The sequence below is a fragment of the Oncorhynchus nerka genome, linkage group LG15 (assembly GCF_034236695.1).
Source record: "Oncorhynchus nerka isolate Pitt River linkage group LG15, Oner_Uvic_2.0, whole genome shotgun sequence".
NCBI lineage: Eukaryota > Metazoa > Chordata > Actinopteri > Salmoniformes > Salmonidae > Oncorhynchus > Oncorhynchus nerka.
In genome coordinates this window covers 104,044,060-104,066,784 of record NC_088410.1, presented here as the reverse complement: position 1 = coordinate 104,066,784, position 22,725 = coordinate 104,044,060, and the positions used below count along the sequence as shown (strand labels likewise).

The 22,725-nt window shown below is 43.3% G+C and overlaps 1 protein-coding gene across 2 annotated transcripts; it reads left to right on the top strand.

The window, feature by feature from the left end:
* The first annotated feature begins 2,603 nt into the window (after positions 1–2,603).
* On the top strand, positions 2,604–21,684 carry LOC115127867 (uncharacterized). 2 transcript variants are annotated; one of them, XM_065002115.1, is made up of 3 exons: positions 2,613–2,672; positions 4,268–5,796; positions 18,684–21,684. In XM_065002115.1, exon 3 carries the CDS (start codon positions 18,742–18,744, stop codon positions 19,642–19,644), a length of 903 nt encoding a protein of 300 aa, XP_064858187.1. In that variant the 5' UTR covers positions 2,613–2,672; positions 4,268–5,796; positions 18,684–18,741; the 3' UTR covers positions 19,645–21,684. The 2 variants fall into 2 exon arrangements, with proteins under 2 accessions (XP_064858186.1, XP_064858187.1); XM_065002114.1 differs by lacking the exon at positions 4,268–5,796 and having other exon boundaries at positions 2,604–2,672.
* The last annotated feature ends 1,041 nt before the right edge of the window (positions 21,685–22,725 follow it).

The window sequence follows — 22,725 nt, the reverse complement described above, 5'->3', positions numbered from 1 at the left end:
AGTACGTCCAACCGGCTTCACATCCGCAGACCAGCCCAGGACCTCCACATCTGGCTTCTTCACATGCAGGATCGTCTGAGACCAGCCACCCAGACAATTGAGTATTTCTGCCTGTAATAAAGCCCTTTTTGTGGGGGAAAAACTCATTCTGATTGACTGGGCCTCGTTCCCAAGTCGATTGGCCGATGCCCACCCAGGCCCACCTATGGCTGCGCCTCTGCCCAGTCATGTGAAAGCCATAGATAAGGGCCTAAAAAATGTATTTCAGTTGACTGATTTCCTTATATGAACTGTAAATCAGTCAAATTGTTGCATGTTGTGTGTATATATTTTTCCCAGTATATTACTGAACATCTTTCTGCCCACCCACTTACTATGTCCAATGAACCACTTGAAAAAAGTGACATCTTTTTCTGGCACTGAATGTATTAAAGACTGGGGGAGAGAATGAGGGCATAGGGGGACTGGGGGAGAGAATGAGGGCATAGGGGGACTGGGGGAGAGAATGAGGGCATAGGGGGACTGGGGGAGAGAATGAGGGCATAGGGGGACTGGGGGAGAGAATGGGCGCATAGGGGGACTGGGGGAGAGAATGAGGGCATAGGGGGACTGGGGGAGAGAATGGGGGCATAGGGGGACTGGGGGAGAGAATGAGGGCATAGGGGGACTGGGGGAGAGAATGGGGGCATAGGGGGACTGGGGGAGAGAATGGGGGCATAGGGGGACTGGGGGAGAGAATGGGGGCATAGGGGGACTGGGGGAGAGAATGAGGGCATAGGGGGACTGGGGGAGAGAATGGGGGCATAGCTTGCTAGTGTAAGGGACGTTACACTGCTCGCTTAGCAGTACAACTTCCTCCAGATTCGGCCCAAACTTACTAGTCGGTGCCACACGAACAGCTAGCTATTCGCTGGCGCAAGTGGGGACATTTCAGGCTGAGAAGTAAGTTTCACACATCCCCATGTGCTACAGTCACTACTCAACAGTGCCCCCAGCAGTAGATCCAGGTCATTGCACCACTGCGAAGGACTTGCTCCGAATACAACAGGTGTAGTAGACCTTACTGTGAAATGCTGACTTACAAACCCTTAACCAACAATGCAATATTCAAGAAATACAGTTAAGAAAATATTTACTAAATAAACTAAAGCAAAAATATATATTTATAAAATAAAAAGTAACAGAAGAAAATGGCATAATAATAACAAGGCTTTATGCCGGGGGTATCGGTACTGAGCCAATCTGTGGCGGTACAGGTTAGTCGAGGTCAGTTGTAAAGTGACTGTGCATAGATAATGTACAGTGAGTAGCAGTGGGGGTGGGGGGGGGGGGGGTCAATGTAAATAGTCCCGGTGGCCATTTGATTAATTGTTCAGCAGGCTTATGGCTTGGGGTTAGAAGCTGTTAAGGAGCCTTTTGTTCCTAGACTTCCGCCCGGTAGCAGAGAGAACAGTCTATGACCATTTTTGGGGCCTTCCTCTGACACCCCCTAGTATATAGGTCCTGGATGTCAGGAAGCTTGGCCCCAGTGATGTACTGCACAGCATCTGATGCACTACCCGATGCCGAGCTATTGCCATACCAGGCGGGGATGCAACCACTGCTTGCTTAGCAAGTACCTCTTTCTCCCGATCTGGCCCAGACCTGGCACAAACTTGGGACCTCTGCCTCGCTAGCACTCATGACTGCCTTCCTGAAGTGTCTTACCAGTTGGTGCAATTCGAAAAGTTAGCTATACACTGGTGCAAGTGGGGACATTTTAGGCTGAGGAGTAAGTTTCACACATCCCCATGTGCAACACTAGCTCAAAGGATATTCAAGATTCCTTCATAGAAGCCTCTCGTCCTAGGTATAATTCTATGGACCTAATTCAGATAATGCTTGTAATAAAATGCTTAGCGCTTCAAGCCTGCTCCTCAACCCTCGCTCTCTCCCCACCTGTACATTTTTTTGTCACATTTTGCAACATAAGCTACACTTCTCTGTCCATCATGCATCAGAACAACTAGCTTGCCTGCTCCATCCGCACTGATTTGGTGAAGTCATTTAATGAGATAAAGGTCAAAATTGGTTGATTTCACAGGTTACAAAAAGAACAGAAAGGAGAAATATAAACCATTACTTTTTGGGGGTTAAATCCGGTTCAGAACTTTATTTTGCTGGAAAACACTGGAACAGAACAAAAAAATTGTGGTTCTGTTCAAAACGAAACGATTGGGCAATAATTTCGGTTCCAACCCCTGCGAAGCCCATGTTGTCACAGACGCTATAATGGCACAGATACAAAGATGAGTCCTCTACCGATATCTATGGCCTGTTGTGCACTCGCGTATCTGCCGTCTCATTGGCTAGAATGGTCCCACCTGATCTCGTCTCCTCCCGCCTGCTTTACATATTTGTGGACATCTATTGCCATTATTAGAATGTTCACTCGAATATCTTGTCAATATAATAGACAATCTTTGACCGAACTAAAAAAGCAGCCTTTTTACCGGACGGGTGAACGTTCACAAACGCCCCTTCTTCCTTATATGGGTGTTCACTCCACCCAGTTTCCTTTTTTTTATTATCCCCGCCTCTTTTCACTGAGTCAATTCGCCCCATTGCAGCCATTTTAATCTAGACTTCAGTTGCCAGTGGACTGAATGATGCTTGTTTAAGACCGTTGAAAGGTAAGGTTTTATTTAGATTTAAAAAAATGTGCGTCTCTTTGTAGCTGTCAGTGTTTCATCTAATGACATTTCCCTCCAATTCTGGGCTCCAATTTCGCGTTGAACGCAGGGAAAGCGTAAGGAAACACAAAATCGCATAGCAAACTGTGTTGCTTGATAACTGAGAGGGAAGTGTGTGTTAACGTCAGTCTACTAGTGACCCGGCTGTCGCTAGCTAGCTTTGTGTGAAGTCTAATTTACGTCTTACTACTGAGATTTTAATTTTAAAATACATTGGATTTTCTTTGTTTGTAGTTTATTGTAAACCCCTTTCTGTTCTTACTAAGTTTATTTGGTCATATTTACATTTAATTTAAAACTAGCTAGTTTTGGGATGGGAGTTACCAAAGGTTTTCATATTGGGGGGGGGGTGGATTTGTTCCTCCATACCACAAGGGGCACTACCACCAATGTTGGGGTCGTTATGTGTAATAATTCACGACTCGTTACTTCTAAGAACAGTAATCCATTACGTTTAAGCCTAATTTATCCCCTACGCAAAACTAAACAAACTACATGCAAAAAGTAAAATTTAGCTACGCAAAATGGCAATAATCTGCTGTAGTTGTTTAGCAAAAAATACAGAAATGTGAACAACTTCTCAATTTGTAACTCGGCAGAATTACGAAAGATCACCAATTTGCGTAGATTGTGTTCTTGCGTAATGGTATAAATAACATTTTAGGCCTATTTTCCATCGAAAGTAACTTATATCACTGAAAAATGATCAATATTTAGATCTCACTGTTCAACTGTTGTGGGGGTGAGCCGCGCCCACTGCTTTCCTGTGCTACAACTGCTCCACCATTGAGTTTGTAGTTTGTGTTTCGTAGTCTCTGATTAGTACTAGGACGCTCACATTATAGCCTACTACCTTTTGTAAGAAGGCATCGCCTACATCTCTATGGAACAGCATGGGAAACAGTTGGTTGGCAGCCTATTCAGCACGGCGAACATTTTCCCTCCCTTGATTGAATATTGAGTAGTCAAGACACTTTTTGAAGACCATGTTATTGACCAAAGTGATATGGTAGCTAGTAGAAAATACTTTAGGGGTGGCTGCTAACTGTTAATAAATATAGCTAACTAGCCTAGTTTGTCATTTGAGAGGTCTGTTTTCATATACTTGTGAAAATATAGTTTACTCTCATTTAAGCCTTTTTAAAGTAAAACGAGACTGAATGCCAATTATTAACTGAGAAGGGAATTTTACCATAACACATTTTCACTGCACTTGACATTAGCGCTGTCAGGTCATTTTATATTTGTATACCCAATGATTATTGATGAAGACCATCATGAAAAATATAATAACTTAACAAATAAATGTAAATTTTAAATGAACTTCAAGTCCACAAACTTGACCCAAAAGCAGCAAAGTAAAAGTAAGCCTGGTTTTCATCTAACGTCAACATCAGGAGAGATGGGAGGAGAAAGACATACCGTTTCAGTATTATGTTGTGGAACAAACAGCTGATTGAAGGTGGTCAAAAAGATGACTCGTGTATTTTTTTTAAAATATTAAAACGTAATAACTTTGTTGCTCCTTATTTCAGCAAGGTGTTGTACTGACTCTTCGGTTGCCTAGGCAAAGCTCCCCCTCCTCCATGCAGCACATGCAATCAGGAGCGGAGGTGAGCAGAATTAGCCGTTAAAAAAAATATATACACAAATGTTTAGTCTGTTTTGCTGTTAGAATGATTATATTGGTGACCGTGGTCATTTGGATAACCAATGAAGACATCAAAAATTACAAGACCGTCACAGCCCTACTTTGCGGTATACCATATTTTACTACTATACAGTGCCTTGCGAAAGTTCACCCCCCTTGGCATTTTTCCTATTTTGTTGCCTTACAATTTGAAATTAAAATATTTTTTTTGGGGGGGGGGTTGTATCATTTGATTGACACAACATGCCTACCACTTTGAAGATGCACAGTATATTTTTATTGTGAAACAAACAAGATTAAAAAAACAACTTGAGTGTACTATAACTATTCACCCACCAAAGTCAATACTTTGTTGAGCCACCTTTTGCAGCAATTACAGCTGCTAGTCTCTTGGGGTACGTCCCTATAAGCTTGGCACATCTAGCCACTGGGATTTTTTTTCCCATTCTTCAAGGCAAAACTGCTCCAGCTCCTTCAAGTTGGATGGGTTCCGCTGGTGTACAGCAATCTTTAAGTCATACCACAGATTCTCAATTGGATTGAGGTCTGGCCTTTGACTAGGCCATTCCAAGACGTTTAAATGTTTCCTCCTAAACCACTCGAGTGTTGCTTAGCAGTATGCTTAGGGTCATTGTCTTGCTGGAAGGTGAACCTAAGTCCCAGTCTCAAATCTCTGGAAGACTGAAACATGTTTCCCTTAAGAAATTCCCTGTATTTAGCACCATCCATCATTCCTTCAATTCTGACCAGTTTCCCAGTCCATGCCAATGAAAAACATCCCCACAACATGATGATGCTGCCACCACCATGCTTCACTCTGGGGATGGTGTTCTCGGCATAATGAGAGGTGTTGGGTTTGCGCCAGACATAGCGTTTTCCTTGATGGTCAAAAAGCTACATTTTAGTCTCGTCTGACCAGAGGTACCTTCTTCCATATGTTTGGGGAGATTCCCAAATGCCTTCTGGCGAACACCAAATGTGCTTGCTTATTTTTTTCTTTTATCAATGGCTTTTTTCTGGCCACTCTTCCATAAAGCCCAGCTCTGTGGCGTGTTCAGCTTAAAGTGGTCCTATAGACAGATACTCCAATCTCCACTGTGGAGCTTTGCAGCTCCTTCAGAGTTATCTTCTGTCTCTTTGTTGCCTCTCTGATTAATGTCCTCCTTGCCTGGTCTGTGAGTTTTGGTGGGCGGCCCTCTCTTGGCAGGTTTGTTGTGGTGCCATATTATTTCAATTTTTTAATAATGGATTTAATGGTGCTGTGTGGGATGTTCAAAGTTTCTGATGTTTCTATAACCTAACCCTGATCTGTACTTCTCCACAACTTTGTCCCTGACCTGTTTGGAGAGGCTCCTTGGTCTTCATGGGGCCGCTTGCTTGGTGGTGTTGCAGACTCTGAATCTTTCAGAACAGGTGTGTGTGTGTGTGTATATACTGAGATCATGTGACAGATCATGTGACACTTAGATTGCACACAGGTGGACTTTATTTTAACTAATTATGTAACTTCTGAAGGTAATTGGTTGCACCAGATCTTATTTAGGGGCATCATAGCAAAGGGGGTGACTACATATGCACACACCACTTTTCTGTTTTTTATTTTTAGGAATTTTTTGAAACATGTTTTTTTATTTCACCAATTTGGACTATTTTGTGTATGTCCATTACATGAAATCCAAATAAAAATATATTTAAATTACAGGTTGTAATGCAACAAAATAGGAAAAATGCCAAGGGAGATGAATATTTTTTGCAAGACACTGTACTAAACATTAGGAACACCTTCCTAATATTGAGTTGCACCCCCTCTTTGCCCTCAGAACAGCCTTAATTCGTCAGGGCGTGGACTCGACAAGGTGTTGAAAGCATTTACAGGGATGTTAGTCCATGTTGACTCCAATGCTTCACACAGTTGTCAAGTTGGCTGGGAGGGCGTCATAATGATATACATAATTTAGCCAACTGAAAACAGTCCTTTTACCAGATGAACTAATGACGAGAGCAGTTGATCGTTATTACAGAGAGTCCAGACGTGTTCGTTTAGGACATGTCTCTGAATGGCCGTATAAATCAGACAACGCCGGCCCCAAGAGCGGATATCTAATCCTGTTGTTTCTACTGAGCTCGACACTTGAGTTAGGGCTGAGTAGGGATTGTTTTCTCATTATCTAGGGTATGGTTAGGGATTGTTTTCTCATTATCTAGGGTATGGTTAGGGATTGTTTTCTCATTATCTAGGGTATGGTTAGGGATTGTTTCCTCATTAACTAGGGTATGGTTAGGGATTGTTTTCTCATGAACTAGGGTATGGTTAGGGATTGTTTTCTCATTATCTAGGGTATGGTTAGGGATTGTTTTCTCATTAACTAGGGTATGGTTAGGGATTGTTTTCTCATGAACTAGGGTATGGTTAGGGATTGTTTTCTCATTATCTAGGTTATGGTTAGGGATCGAGTAGGGATTGTTTTCTCATTATCTAGGGTATGGTTAGAGATTGTTTTCTCATTAACTAGGTTAGGGATCGGGTATCACTGAATTTAACACTAATATTTAGGTTTAGCGGTATCCAGATTGCCATACCATTTTTTTTTTTATACTGACCTAGTGCCATACTGAGATATTTGGTAATACCGGCACTGAACACAAGGGGTGACATTTTCTACCCCCATGTACATGTAAACTCCCATAGAGAATGCTAACAAGCACATTGCAGACATTTTTTATTTTTATACAGTCAGACCTAAGCTATTTGCAGAACAGACATCCCAGCTTAAAGTTATACAAGTAACTCAAAAAATGCTATACAGTTTTCTGTAAAAAAAAATATATATTACACAGCAAGGCTCTAGATCCAGGAGGGGATTCTTTCTACTGTTAATAAGAGAGCAAAGCTTGATTTTTGGAAGAAACTAAGCTAGATCAGAGGTTCGCAAACTTTTCTCTCAGGGCCCCCTTCCAGCATTGGGGAATGCGCTGCCACGTCTATTTCTATGGGCTGTTCATGACACAAGCTGTTCACACCCTTCTTGTTGACGGAGGACCCCATGGGTTCGCAAACTGAAGTGAGATTATTGTATGGGAGAATATACAAACACAGTTGAGATTTTGAAAAATAACATTTTACTGGTTTGTTTTCATTTTGATATGAGATGAAAATGTAATGAATTTAAGGTTATTTGTTTATATAAATGTACTGATTTTTAACCTGTCTAGGACTGGGGTTCCACTAGCGGCACCATTTCTTGTTAATCCAGCCACGGTGTCTGATTTAAAAAATGCTTTAAAGCGGAAGCTCCACAAACGATTATGTTAGGTCTCACAGAAAAACCCAGTCATTTTTCCAGCCAAAGAGAGGAGTCACAAAAAGCACAATTAGAGATAAAATCAATCACTAACATTTGATGATCTTCATCAGATGACACTCATAGGACTTCATGTTACACAATACATGTGTGTTTTGTTCGGTAAAGTTCATATTTATATCCAAAAATCGTTACATTCAGTAGTTCCAAAACTAAATAGAATTATAAATATTCACTTACCTTCGGTGATCTTCATCAGAATGCACTCCCAGGAATCAAAGTTCCACAATAAATGCTTGTTTTGTTCGATAATGTCCATTTATGTCCAATAGCCCCTTTTGTTAGGGCGTTTGGTTAACATTCAAAATTGCGTTCAGGTTGAAAAGTTAAAAAAAGTCATATTACAGGTTGAAGAAACTTGTCAAACTAAGTATAGAATCAATCTTTAGGATGTTTTTATCATAAATGTTCAATAATGTTCCAACCGGAGAATTCCATTGTCTGTAGAAAAGCAATGGAACAAGAGATACCTCTCATGTGAAACCGCGTGACTGAGAACGAGGCTGCAGGCAGACCCCTTAGTCAAACAGCTCCCATCCGGCCCCCCTTCACAGTAGCAGCCTGAAACAACGTTCTAAAGATGGTTGACATCTAGTGGAAGCCTGAGGAAGTGCAACTTGACCCATATCCCACTGTGTATTCGATAGGGCTGAGTTGGAAAAACTACAAACCTCAGATTTCCCACTTCCTGTTTGGATTTTTTTTCTCCGTTTTTTTTTTGCCTGCCATATGAGTTATGTTATACTCAGACATAATTCAAACAGTTTTAGAAACTTCAGAGTGTTTTCTATCCAATAATAATATGCATATATTAGCGTCTGGGGAAACTAGGCCTGGTTTTCATAGCTGACTTTGAAAAGGCAGATTAATAAACTATGACTGGAGTTTATATATAAATGCCTAGAACATTTCAATTTTGGAGAATCTCTTATAAAATGGGTTAAAGTCATGTATAGTAACCATAGGTGTAAAATAGTAAATAATGGCTACTTCTCAAAGTTTTAAACTCTCAAGAGGAGTAACACAAGGTTGTCCACTATCGGCATATCTATTTATATTGCCATCGAAATGTTAGCTGTTAAAATCAGGTCCAACAATATTCTTAAAGGATTAGAAATTCAGGGCTTAACACCATACAATGACCCCTTCAGCTCCACCGCCTCATAGAGGATCTAGATACTTTCTCATAGAGGATCTAGATACTTTCTTCAGCTCCACCGCCTCATAGAGGATCTAGATACTTTCTTCAGCTCCACCGCCTCATAGAGGATCTAGATACTTTCTCATAGAGGATCTAGATACTTTCTTCAGCTCCACCGCCTCATAGAGGATCTAGATACTTTCTTCAGCTCCACCGCCTCATAGAGGATCTAGATACTTTCTTCAGCTCCACCGCCTCATAGAGGATCTAGATACTTTCTTCAGCTCCACCGCCTCATAGAGGATCTAGATACTTTCTTCAGCTCCACCGCCTCATAGAGGATCTAGATACTTTCTTCAGCTCCACCGCCTCATAGAGGATCTAGATTTTTTTTATTTTTTTTATTTCACCTTTATTTAACCAGGTAGGCTAGTTGAGAACAAGTTCTCATTTGCAACTGCGACCTGGCCAAGATAAAGCATAGCAGTGTGAACAGACAACAGAGTTACACATGGAGTAAGCAATTAACAAGTCAATAACACAGTAGAAAAAAAATGGGCAGTCTATATACAATGTGTGCAAAAGGCATGAGGAGGTAGGCGAATAATACAATTTTGCAGATTAACACTGGGGTGATAAATGATCAGATGGTCATGTACAGGTAGAGATATTGGTGTGCAAAAGAGCAGAAAAGTAAATAAATAAATAAAAAAACAGTATAAAAACAGTATGGGAATGAGGTAGGTGAAAATGGGTGGGCTATTTACCAATAGACTATGTACAGCTGCAGCGATCGGTTAGCTGCTCGGATAGCTGATGTTTGAAGTTGGTGAGGGAGATAAAAGTCTCCAACTTCAGCGATTTTTGCAGTTCGTTCCAGTCACAGGCAGCAGAGTACTGGAACGAAGGCGGCCAAATGAGGTGTTGGCTTTAGGGATGATCAGTGAGATACACCTGCTGGAGCGTGTGCTACGGATGGGTGTTGCCATCGTGACCAGTGAACTGAGATAAGGCGGAGCTTTACCTAGCATGGACTTGTAGATGACCTGGAGCCAGTGGGTCTGGCGACGAATATGTAGCGAGGGCCAGCCGACTAGAGCATACAAGTCGCAGTGGTGGGTGGTATAAGGTGCTTTGGTGACAAAACGGATGGCACTATGATAGACTGCATCCAGTTTGCTGAGTAGAGTGTTGGAAGCCATTTTGTAGATGACATCGCGAAATCGAGGATCGGTAGGATAGTCAGTTTTACTAGGGTAAGCTTGGCGGCGTGAGTGAAGGAGGCTTTGTTGCGGAATAGAAAGCCGACTCTTGATTTGATTTTCGATTGGAGATGTTTGATGTGAGTCTGGAAGGAGAGTTTGCAGTCTAGCCAGACACCTAGGTACTTATAGATGTCCACATATTCAAGGTCGGAACCATCCAGGGTGGTGATGCTAGTCGGGCATGCGGGTGCAGGCAGCGATCGGTTGAAAAGCATGCATTTGGTTTTACTCGCGTTTAAGAGCAGTTGGAGGCCACGGAAGGAGTGCTGTATGGCATTGAAGCTCGTTTGGAGGTTAGATAGCACAGTGTCCAATGACGGGCCGAAAGTATATAGAATGGTGTCGTCTGCGTAGAGGTGGATCAGGGAATCGCCCGCAGCAAGAGCAACATCATTGATATATACAGAGAAAAGAGTCGGCCCGAGAATTGAACCCTGTGGCACCCCCATAGAGACTGCCAGAGGACCGGACAGCATGCCCTCCGATTTGACACACTGAACTCTGTCTGCAAAGTAATTGGTGAACCAGGCAAGGCAGTCGTCCGAGAAACCGAGGCTATTGAGTCTGCCGATAAGAATATGGTGATTGACAGAGTCGAAAGCCTTGGCGAGGTCGATGAAGACGGCTGCACAGTACTGTCTTTTATCGATGGCGGTTATGATATCGTTTAGTACCTTGAGCGTGGCTGAGGTGCACCCGTGACCGGCTCGGAAACCAGATTGCACAGCGGAGAAGGTACGGTGGGATTCGAGATGGTCAGTGACCTGTTTGTTGACTTGGCTTTCGAAGACCTTAGATAGGCAGGGCAGGATGGATATAGGTCTATAGCAGTTTGGGTCCAGGGTGTCTCCGCCTTTGAAGAGGGGGATGACTGCGGCAGCTTTCCAATCCTTGGGGATCTCAGCCGATATGAAAGAGAGGTTGAACAGGCTGGTAATAGGGGTTGCGACAATGGCGGCAGATAGTTTCAGAAATAGAGGGTCCAGATTGTCAAGCCCAGCTGATTTGTACGGGTCTAGGTTTTGCAGCTCTTTCAGAACGTCTGCTATCTGGATTTGGGTAAAGGAGAACCTGGAGAGGCTTGGGCGAGGAGCTGCGGGGGGCGGAGCTGTTGGCCGAGGTTGGAGTAGCCAGGCGGAAGGCATGGCCAGCCGTTGAGAAGTGCTTATTGAAGCTTTCGATAATCGTGGATTTATCGGTGGAGACCGTGTTACCTAGCCTCAGTGCAGTGGGCAGCTGGGAGGAGGTACTCTTGTTCTCCATGGACTTCACAGTGTCCCAGAACTTTTTGGAGTTGGAGCTACAGGATGCAAACTTCTGCCTGAAGAAGCTGGCCTTAGCTTTCCTGACTGACTGCATGTATTGGTTCCTGACTTCCCTGAACAGTTGCATATCACGGGGCTATTCGATGCTATTGCAGTCCGCCACAGGATGTTTTTGTGCTGGTCGAGGGCAGTCAGGTCTGGAGTGAACCAAGGGCTGTATCTGTTCTTGGTTCTGCATTTTTGAACGGAGCATGCTTATCTAAAATGGTGAGGAAGTTACTTTTAAAGAATGACCAGGCATCCTCAACTGACGGGATGAGGTCAATGTCCTTCCAGGATACCCGGGCCAGGTCGATTAGAAAGGCCTGCTCACAGAAGTGTTTTAGGGAGCGTTTGACAGTGATGAGGGGTGGTCGTTTGACTGCGGCTCCGTAGCGGATACAGGCAATGAGGCAGTGATCGCTGAGATCCTGGTTGAAGACAGCGGAGGTGTATTTGGAGGGCCAGTTGGTCAGGATGACGTCTATGAGGGTGCCCTTGTTTACAGAGTTAGGGTTGTACCTGGTGGGTTCCTTGATGATTTGAGTGAGATTGAGGGCATCTAGCTTACATTGTAGGACTGCCGGGGTGTTAAGCATATCCCAGTTTAGGTCACCTAACAGAACAAACTCTGAAGCTAGATGGGGGGCGATCAATTCACAAATGGTGTCCAGGGCACAGCTGGGAGCTGAGGGTGGCCGGTAGCAGGCGGCAACAGTGAGAGACTTATTTCTGGTGAGGGTAATTTTCAAAATTAGTTGTTCGAACTGTTTGGGTATGGACCTGGAAAGTATGACATTACTTTGCAGGCTATCTCTGCAGTAGACTGCAACTCCGCCCCCTTTGGTAGTTCTATCTTGACGGAAGATGTTATAGTTGGGTATGGAAATCTCTGAATTTTTGGTGGCCTTCCTGAGCCAGGATTCAGACACGGCAAGGACATCAGGGTTAGCAGAGTGTGCTAAAGCAGTGAGTAAAACAAACTTAGGGAGGAGGCTTCTGATGTTGACATGCATAAAACCAAGGCTTTTACGATCACAGAAGTCAACAAATGAGGGTACCTGGGGACATGCAGGGCCTGGGTTTACCTCCACATCACCTGCGGAACAGAGAAGGAGTAGTATGAGGGTGCGGCTAAAGGCTATCAAAACTGGTCGCCTAGAGCGTTGGGGGCAGAGGATAAGAGGAGCAGGTTTCTGGGCATGGTAGAATATATTCAGGGCATAATGCACAGACAGGGGTATGGTGGGGTGCGGGTACAGCGGAGGTAAGCCCAGGCACTGGGCGATGATGAGACAGGTTGTATCTCTGGACATGCTGGTTGTAATGGGTGAGGTCACCGCATGTGTGGGAGGTGGGACAAAGGAGGTAACAGGGGTATGCAGAGTGGGTCTAGGGGCTCCATTGTGAACTAAAACAATTATAACTAACCTGAACAACAGTATACAAGGCATATTGACATCTGAGAGAGACATACAGCGAGGCATACAGTAATCACAGGTGTTGAATTTGGAAAGCTAGCTAAAAACAGTAGGCGAGGCTAATCCGCTAGCACAACAAACAGCAGGTAAAATGGCGTTGACTAGGCAACGGGGCCGACAGGTAAGACAAACAAGCAGAAAGCAGAAAGGAGTACCGTGATTAATGGACAGTCCAGCGTGCGTCAGCTATGTAGCCAAGAGATCAGTGTCCAGGGGGCAGCGGTGGATGGGCAGGGGGGCTGGCGAGTGTTATCCAGTTTTTTTTTTTTTTTTTTTTTAAACTAACAATGACTAACTAGCTTGTAGCTAGTTAGCTGGTTAGCGTCTGGAGGTTCTTGAGTGTGTCATAAAAATAAGAGTAAAAGTAATAGCGATTCCGTATCACATTGGGTGAGGCAGGTTTCCGGAAGGTATAAACAAATTAAAAATCAAAAAGAGATAGAAAGTAAATGGGGTCAGAGAGTGATTGGGACGCGGTGGTACAGACGGTTAGCAGGCCTGTGCTAACAAGCTAACAGTTCGTAGGCCCGAGCTAGACAAGGTAGCAGTTAGCGGACCGGAGCTTGACAAGCTAGCCGTTAGCAGGCCGAATTAGCAAGCAGGGAGATAGCGAGGGCTAGAGAGTTAACCTTTGGGGGACGTCGCGATGGGGTGAGTCTGTTTATTTATTCCTCTTCATGCGGTGAGCTGGAGATACAGTGATTCAGAAAGCTCGCGGGCCTTGGCCAGCAGATGGATCTTTGGCGATGTCGCAGCGGAAAAGCCTGTTGAAACCCCTCGGACGATTATGTCGGCGGACCAGTCGTGATGGATCGGCGGGGCTCCGTGTCGGCAGTAGAGGGTCAGTAGAGGGTCCAGGCCAATTGGCAAATTAGGTATTTTTGGACCTCTTCGGGTCGTCGGGAGATGGGCTTAGCTCGAGGCTAGCTCCAGGCTAACTGGTGCTTGCTCTGGGACAGAGACGTTAGCCAGGAGTAGCCACTCGGATTGCAGCTAGCTATTTACGATGATCCGGTATAAAGCTTCAGAGCTTGCGGTAGGAATCCGGAGATGTGGTAGAGAAAAAGCAGTCTGATATGCTTTGGGTAGATGTCGCGCTGGTGTCCTAGTTAGCGTTGAAGACCGCTAGCAGTGGCTAGCTAGTAGCTAGTTAGCGGCTAGCTTCTGATGAGGGTTCCGATTCTAAAGTATCTGAAGATACTTTCTTCAGCTCCACCGCCTCATAGAGGATCTAGATACTTTCTTCAGCTCCACCGCCTCATAGAGGATCTAGATACTTTCTTCAGCTCCACCGCCTCATAGAGGATCTAGATACTTTCTTCAGCTCCACCGCCTCATAGAGGATCTAGATACTTTCTTCAGCTCCACCGCCTCATAGAGGATCTAGATACTTTCTTCAGCTCCACCGCCTCATAGAGGATCTAGATACTTTCTTCAGCTCCACCGCCTCATAGAGGATCTAGATACTTTCTCATAGAGGATCTAGATACTTTCTCATAGAGGATCTAGATACTTTCTCATAGAGGATCTAGATACTTTCTCATAGAGGATCTAGATACTTTCTTCAGCTCCACTGCCTCATAGAGGATCTAGATACTTTCTTCAGCTCCACCGCCTCATAGAGGATCTAGATACTTTCTTCAGCTCCACCGCCTCATAGAGGATCTAGATACTTTCTTCAGCTCCACCGCCTCATAGAGGATCTAGATACTTTCTCATAGAGGATCTAGATACTTTCTTCAGCTCCACCGCCTCATAGAGGATCTAGATACTTTCTCATAGAGGATCTAGATACTTTCTTCAGCTCCACCGCCTCATAGAGGATCTAGATACTTTCTTCAGCTCCACCGCCTCATAGAGGATCTAGATACTTTCTCATAGAGGATCTAGATACTTTCTTCAGCTCCACCGCCTCATAGAGGATCTAGATACTTTCTTCAGCTCCACCGCCTCATAGAGGATCTAGATACTTTCTCATAGAGGATCTAGATACTTTCTTCAGCTCCACCGCCTCATAGAGGATCTAGATACTTTCTTCAGCTCCACCGCCTCATAGAGGATCTAGATACTTTCTTCAGCTCCACCGCCTCATAGAGGATCTAGATACTTTCTTCAGCTCCACCGCCTCATAGAGGATCTAGATACTTTCTCATAGAGGATCTAGATACTTTCTTCAGCTCCACCGCCTCATAGAGGATCTAGATACTTTCTTCAGCTCCACCGCCTCATAGAGGATCTAGATACTTTCTCATAGAGGATCTAGATACTTTCTCATAGAGGATCTAGATACTTTCTTCAGCTCCACCGCCTCATAGAGGATCTAGATACTTTTTCTTTCCGGATTACAACCAAATTATAAATGCGTATTAAAAAATACAACTTTGACATTACCGTGTAGTTTACCAATAAAATGGTCTGATGGCGATGTGGATATACTCTGGATACATATCCCTAAATAAATACATTCTCACTCGATTCATTTTTATAGCAAAAAGAGAAGCTCTGGCTAACATGGAAAGGAAAATACCTGTCTATTTGTGGAAAACTCACCTTGATTAACTCTTTAGTAATATCCCATTTTACCTATTTGCTTATGGTTTTGCCTACACCTAGTGACCTGCTTTTATTCTTTTATGAGCAAAAATCCCGAGCTAACCCTAACCTTTCAGTTACTAGTCCAACACTCTAACCACTAGGCTACCCTGCCGCCCCAGGGTAGCCTAGTGGTTATATATACTTATGTACTTAAATGCACTTACTTAAATATACTTATCAATTTAAAAATGGTAGAATCTTTCTAAATGATATAATAAGACTGGTGGTGTTATGTCACACATGCAGCTAACACATAGATATGGAAATGTCTGCTCTACCCAAAATGACAACCAACTAATTGCAGCATTACTGCAAAAATGGAAGGGGGAAAAAGTAAGGAACGTGTCTATCGGCCCTGCATTAAAGACTACAATTGGTTAAAGAAAATGTGATCAATAAAAAAAGGGCACCAATTTTATTTCAGGACCAAAAAATTGGCAGAACTGAGAATGGAATGGCTCAGAACTTTCAGATGGGAGGGGTTGAATGGAGCTGAAGGGCCTGGATGGTGTTGAGAGACAGATGGGAGGGGTTGAATGGAGCTGAAGGGCCTGGGTGGTGTTAAGAGATAGATGGGAGGGGTTGAATGGAGCTGACGGGACTGGATGGTGTTAAGAGATAGATGGGAGGGGTTGAATGGAGCTGAAGGGTGGGACTATAATAACCAAGATGACTAAATATACTGTGTCCATAAAATGCATATAGGTTCAGAACCTTTAACCAACTTTTCTAAAAAATAAATGGAAATTAAAAATCGAACTGGATTGACATCAGAAATGGAGGAAGGCCAGGACTTAAAACAAACAAAATATAACTATTCTAAAATAGTCAGTAAAATGTATATAGTACGTATAAACTGGAAGTAGAAGCCTAAGTGTTAATTTAGTTTAGTCCAATTAGGGAGCGGTGGTAGTAGAATATAATAAAGGAAAATGTAAATGTTTAATCCATTTTAGAATTAGGCTGTAACCTAACAAAATGTGAAAAAAGTCAAGGGGTCTGAATACTTTCCAAAGGAACTATTGGAACATGCATACATACAGTGCCTTTGGAAAGTATTCAGACCCCTAGACTTTTTCCACATTTTGTTAGGTTACAGCCTAATTCTAAAATTGATTAAATAATTTATTCCCTTATCAATCTACACACAATACCCCATAATGACAAAGCAAAAACAGGTTTGTAGAAATCTCTGCTAATTTCAACAACAACAAAAATATCACATTTACATAAGTATTCAGACCCTTTTAATCAGTACTTTGTTGAAGCACCTTTGGCAGCGATTACAGCCTCCAGTCTTCTTGGGTATGACACTACAAGATCCTCTCAAGCTCTGTCAGGTTGGAAGGGGAGCGTCACTGCACAGCTATTTTCAGGTCTCTCCAGAGATGTTTGATCAGGTTCAAGTCCAGGCTCTGGCTGGGCCACTCATGGACATTCAGAGACTTGTCCCGAAGCCACGCCTGCGTTGTCTTGGCTGTGAGCTTAGGGTCGTTGTCCTGTTGGAAGGTGAACCTTCACCCCAGTCGGAGGTCCTGAGCGCTCTGGAGAAGGTTTTCATCAAGGATCTCTCTGTACTTTGCTTTGTTCATCTTTCCCTGACTAGTCTCCCAGTCCCTGCCGCTGATAAACATCCCCACAGCATGATGCTGCCACCACCATGCTTCACCGTAGGGATGGTGCCAGGTTTCCTCCAGACGTGACACTTGGCATTCAGGCCAAAGAGTTCAATCTTGGTTTCATCAGACCACAGAATCTTGTTTCTCATGGTCTAAGACAATTTAGGTGCCTTTTAGCAAACTACAAGCTGGCTGTCATGTGCCTCTTTTTACTGAGGAATTGCTTTCGTCTGGCCACTACCATAAAGGCCTGATTGGTGGAGTGCTGCAGAGATGGTCCTTCTGGAAGTTTCTCCCATCTCCACAAACCATCGGGTTTTTGGTCACCTCCCTGACCAAGGCCCTTCTCCTCCGGTTGCTCAGTTTGGCCGGGCAGCTCTAGGAAGAGTCTTAGTAGTTCCAAACTTCTAACATTTAAGAATTATGGAGGTCACTATTTTGGTACCCTTCCCCAGATCTGTGCCTCGACACAATCCTGTCTCGGATGGTCTACAGAGAATTCCTTTGACCTCATGGCTTTGTTTTTCCTCTGACATGTACTGTCAACTGTGGGACCTTGTATAGACAGGTGTGTGCCTTTCTAAATCATGTCCAATCATTTGAATTTGCCACAGGTGGACTCCAAGTTGTGGGGAACCAGAAAGATCAGCTTGCTCAACTGCCATACATTATCGGTCTTTCACCTAGAATACTGGGGAACCAGAAAGATCAGCTTGCTCAACTGCCATACATTATCGGTCTTTCACTTAGAATACTGGGGAACCAGAAAGATCAGCTTGCTCAACTGCCATACATTATCGGTCTTTCACTTAGAATACTGGGGAACCAGAAAGATCAGCTTGCTCAACTGCCATACATTATCGGTCTTTCACTTAGAATACTGGGGAACCAGAAAGATCAGCTTGCTCAACTGCCATACATTATCGGTCTTTCACTTAGAATACTGGGGAACCAGAAAGATCAGCTTGCTCAACTGCCATACATTATCGGTCTTTCACTTAGAATACTGGGGAACCAGAAAGATCAGCTTTAGGCTACGGTAATTCTTTGCACTTTGTTGTTATCGCCCCCCCACACCTCTATTTGTCCAATAGGGCAACCTCAGCGCATGCTCAACTTGCATGACTGCTCAGTTTACTTTGCTCAGGCAATAAGGCAACCCTTTGTGTCAATCCCTGTTTGAAATGTTATATCAACTTGCTAATTGGTTGCATTTGAGAATGTTAAGTACTCATTGGTAACTGAATACAAACCTAGACCGAGTACTTGTGCCCATCCCTACTAGCTAAACAATTCAGTTATTTATGGCTTGGAAAGCCAAGTCTGTTTAGCTTTTGTACATGTTTGTGCAGATAGTCACATTGTTTCTTCTTTTGCAATTGAAATAAGTGCTTGAATTCAGTCCCAACCCATAGAAGTGATCCCCTTTAGGAACCCTTTCCAGCCTACAGCAGTAAGCATGCATTAGTTCTTAGTTTGTCTTCTCAATTATTATTTTTTATTGGAAACTGCTACTCTCATTTCTCTCAACAGGGTGAAAAGCAAGACAGACTTCGGGAGCTCTCAAACATTTTACCTCAAGGCAGATGTCATGAATTACACAGACCCGGTTGTGGAGAAGGCCGTCAACTCCTGGTCCAGAATCGCCTCGGCTGGACAGACTGTCCTTCTAGAGACATTACAGATCCTCAACCCCATGTCAAAGGATCTCTCGGACACCGAGGAACTAGTAACCTTTCTCCAAGGGCTTAAAGAAGAAGGCCACAAGCCCACAGTGCTACGAAGCAAAGATGTTTATGGATATAGATCCTGTACAGCCAGAACACTACCAGAAGAGATGTGCTGTACAGACACGACTAGCAAGGGCTCAAGGACAGGCAAGAAGAGGGGAAGGAAGAAGAAGAAGGAATCTAACAAGTACGCATCGTGGACTACTAGTGCATCAGAATCTCACAAAGGATCTGTCTTTTCCCGACCTCCGGTTATGACTATTGAACCTCCACTGATACAGCAATGTCTGAAACTTACAAACATTACAGGTTTGACGAGAGGCCACACCGCGAGACTACAGATTCACTCTCAACTTTCAGGGATACCGTTGCAGAACATGGGTAGAACACCAAAAGCCGTGGCATTGGTCGGTCAAAGGTATCATCCCTCCTGTCCGGAATGGAACGGGGCCCTTATCGGAGACTCCGCCCCAGTGATGTATCAAAACGGCCGAGGAGTTTACAACTACAAGATTGACGTGTCAAACCACAGACGGTCCTGGAGGGACGACCAGTCTCTGTGGGCGATGAACAATCAGGAGGAGTGTCGTCTGGATGAGAACAGCCTGCGGTGGAAAGTGGTCAAAGTGGACGACTGCATCACAGTGGAGGAACTGAGGAGGAAGGCCCAGAGGATCCTGCAGGTGAACCTGTCCCCTGTGATACAGATACGACCGCTATATGAAACTCTAGCGGAATACCAGCGTGAACGATATCTCCAGTAACTTCTTGGTTTAGGCTAGCGTTCATTTTGCAACACGGCTTGACTGAGCACGTTGAGGTTTGACTTTTACTGTTGAAGCCAGAAGGGGGACATTACGTCGGCATCGTCGTCTGACTACAGTAAAGTATGTTTCTTGTATTGTGCAACGACGGGATGATGTCATGGATCTAACGCGTCAACAGGACTGAAGAAACTGACGCGTCACAGAAGTTACACACACGGTGGTGCTTGGAAGACACTCCATAGACCTTACAGTGCAGAATGGTGCACATTTTAGTTGATTTTTTTTACGAGCTTCTGTTTTGTACCTTGAGGATGGACTGATGGATTTGGTAAACGGTGTCAGTGTAGGACCACTTTTCTTGCAAGAACAAAAAATCAAATAAAATGTTTACCCTATTTGGTCTAGCCTACACGACAGTTTGCTGATTTTGGTCACCTGAAATGAATGTGTAAGACTTCTCTTGATTTAGCTCTTCCTGTTGACTTCTCTTGATTTAGCTCTTCCTGTTGTCACTGACTCGTTTGATTGCCATTTTTATCTACTTTTGTGTAGTCTAGACTGTTTCATTGAGTTTAAACTTTGACGGCCTCAGATTTATTCTGTGTTTTCTGAATGTAAGCACTTGAATCGTAGCAATTCCATTGCAGGACTAAGTTTAAAATGGCCTTATTCTTTTTAAGTAAAATAAATAATATTTTTGTAGTGGCTTTTTTTTTATATATATAATTATATTTTCTCTGGGCAAAGCATTTAATAGCATCATCAACCACCCTCTTCATCTTTGAAGTATTGTATTGAACCTGGATTGCAGAATTATTCCAGACTTTTGAAAATTGGAAACATGGAACAGATATTAGTTTTAGATCGGACGCTAACTTTGCATCGGTGCTAACTGGGAACCAGCTAAGTCTGGCCATTTGTGAAGAAGTTGCCACAGTGTTTTGTGATCCATCTTTCATCATTAGTTTAGTTGAATGGTTTCAGATGTGTTGTTTCCATGACTTATTTTAAGTTTGGTATTGAACATGTTGTATTGTCGTGGCACAGTCCATCAAGGGTAGCCTACTTCACGGGTCCTGTCCCAAATGGCACCCTTTTCCCTTTATAGTGCACTACTTTTGACCCGGGTCCCATAGGGTTCTGGTCAAATGTAATGGACTGAATAGGGTGCCATTTGGGAAACATCCATAATTCTGGTTTAGCAACTCTTTAGTGTTTTATTTTTATTGGCTTGCTGCTTCTTCATCTGGATTTAATTGAACATTTTCACCATCCCAGAAGTTGCAGAACAAAAGTACAGTCAAATTAAGGAATGGGTTAAGTTTAAGGTTTTTGTTAGGTCGGGTTTAATGTTAGGGAAAGTGAAGTGTTCAAATGTTTTGAATTATGTTGTGGCCCAAAAATCAGGGCCGTAAGTTGATCCTTTGTTGCCATATGTTGAAAATATTGTAAATGTTACTGAGTGGTTGCGTTCAGGCCAGGGAACAACCAGTCATTGCGATTGCCAAAGGCGTTCTTCGAGAAAATGACAGCAGATTGCTATGGCTGTAAAATGTTTTTTTTTTTTTTTTGTGTTGTTTATTTCAGCCAATCTTAATTTCAGTGTAACGATATTAAATGAAGTTGTTATTTTGAACTAGGGTATGTATGTACAGGTCATGGGTTTTATACAACACTTATTTGCAACAAATAGATTTTTTTCACGGGATCTTTAAAGCCTCATTTATACCTCATGCAAGTATGGAACGCAAGAACGTAATTATCTACTCAAAATGCAGAGTGCAGCCCTGCAATTTGTATGTACGCAGAATGGCCATTTTGCTTAGATAATTGTGTTATTTGCGTTGCACTCTTGTGTCTTGTATAGATAAGTACTCTTGTCACATGACACAGTGCTGCAGTTTCTCAACCAACCGTGTGTCTCTCAGATGTGTCCGATTTGTTGCAGTTGGTTGAAATTGGCTGAACAAAATTGTACAGTGTGTGTTGGATTACATTTTCAGAAATTGCTCAATAAAATGAATAAAATAAAATGAATCTAAAAAATGCATTTGATTGAGATACCCAAGGGTGTGGAGTCTACTTCTCCAAGGGTGTGGAGTCTACTTCTCCAAGGGTGTGGAGTCTACTTCTCCAAGGGTGTGGAGTCTACTTCTCCAAGGGTGTGGAGTCTACTTCTCCAAGGGTGTGGAGTCTACTTCTCCAAGGGTGTGGAGTCTACTTCTCCAAGGGTGTGGAGTCTACTTCTCCGTACCATCAATACTTGACTTCCTTTCAGACTTCCTTGGTCAAGTATATCATATGTCAAATACTGGAGCTGCACTTGATTTAGTTTGCCCAGTCCAATGGAACCAACAGTGGTGTAAAACTACTGTACCATTTAACTATATTCCTTTCTATTTTATTTAACCAGGTAGGCCAGTTGAGACAAGTTCTCATTTACAACTGCGACCTGGCCAAGATAAAGCAGTGCGACACAGAGTTACACATGTGTTATTGACTGTATGTGTGTTTAACCCAACAGAAAAGTATGTATACAGTGTGTGTGCAAATGAGTTAAGGCAATAAATAGGCTAATAGTGGCGAAGTAATTACAATTTAGCAATTTACACTGGAGTGGTGGATGTGCAAGTAGAAATACTGGTTTGAAAAAGTGTAGAAAAAACAAATATTGGGATGAGGTAGGTAGGTGGTTGGTTGGATGGGCTATTTACAGATGGGCTGTGTACAGCTGCAGCAATCGGTAAACTGCTCTGACAGCTGATGCTTAACATTAGTGAGGCAGATATGAGTCTCCAGCTTCAGTGATTTTTGCAATTCGTTCCAGTCATTGGCAGCAGAGAACTGGAAGGAAAGGTGGCCAAAGCAGGTGTTGGCTTTGGGGATGACCAGTGAAATACATCTGCTGGAGCGTGGAGATGCTTAATGTGAGTCTGGAAGGAGAGTTTACAGTCTAGCAGTTGGAGGCCACGGAAGGAGTGTTTGTTAACACTGTCCAAAGAAGGGCCAGATGTATACAGAATGGTGTCATCTGCGTAGAGGTGGATCAAAGAATCACCCGCAGTAAGAGCGACATCA

Bases quoted from the DNA above. Each gene is read 5' to 3' on its own strand.
- LOC115127867 (XM_065002114.1), top strand. From the start codon at position 18,742: ATGAATTACACAGACCCGGTTGTGGAGAAGGCCGTCAACTCCTGGTCC.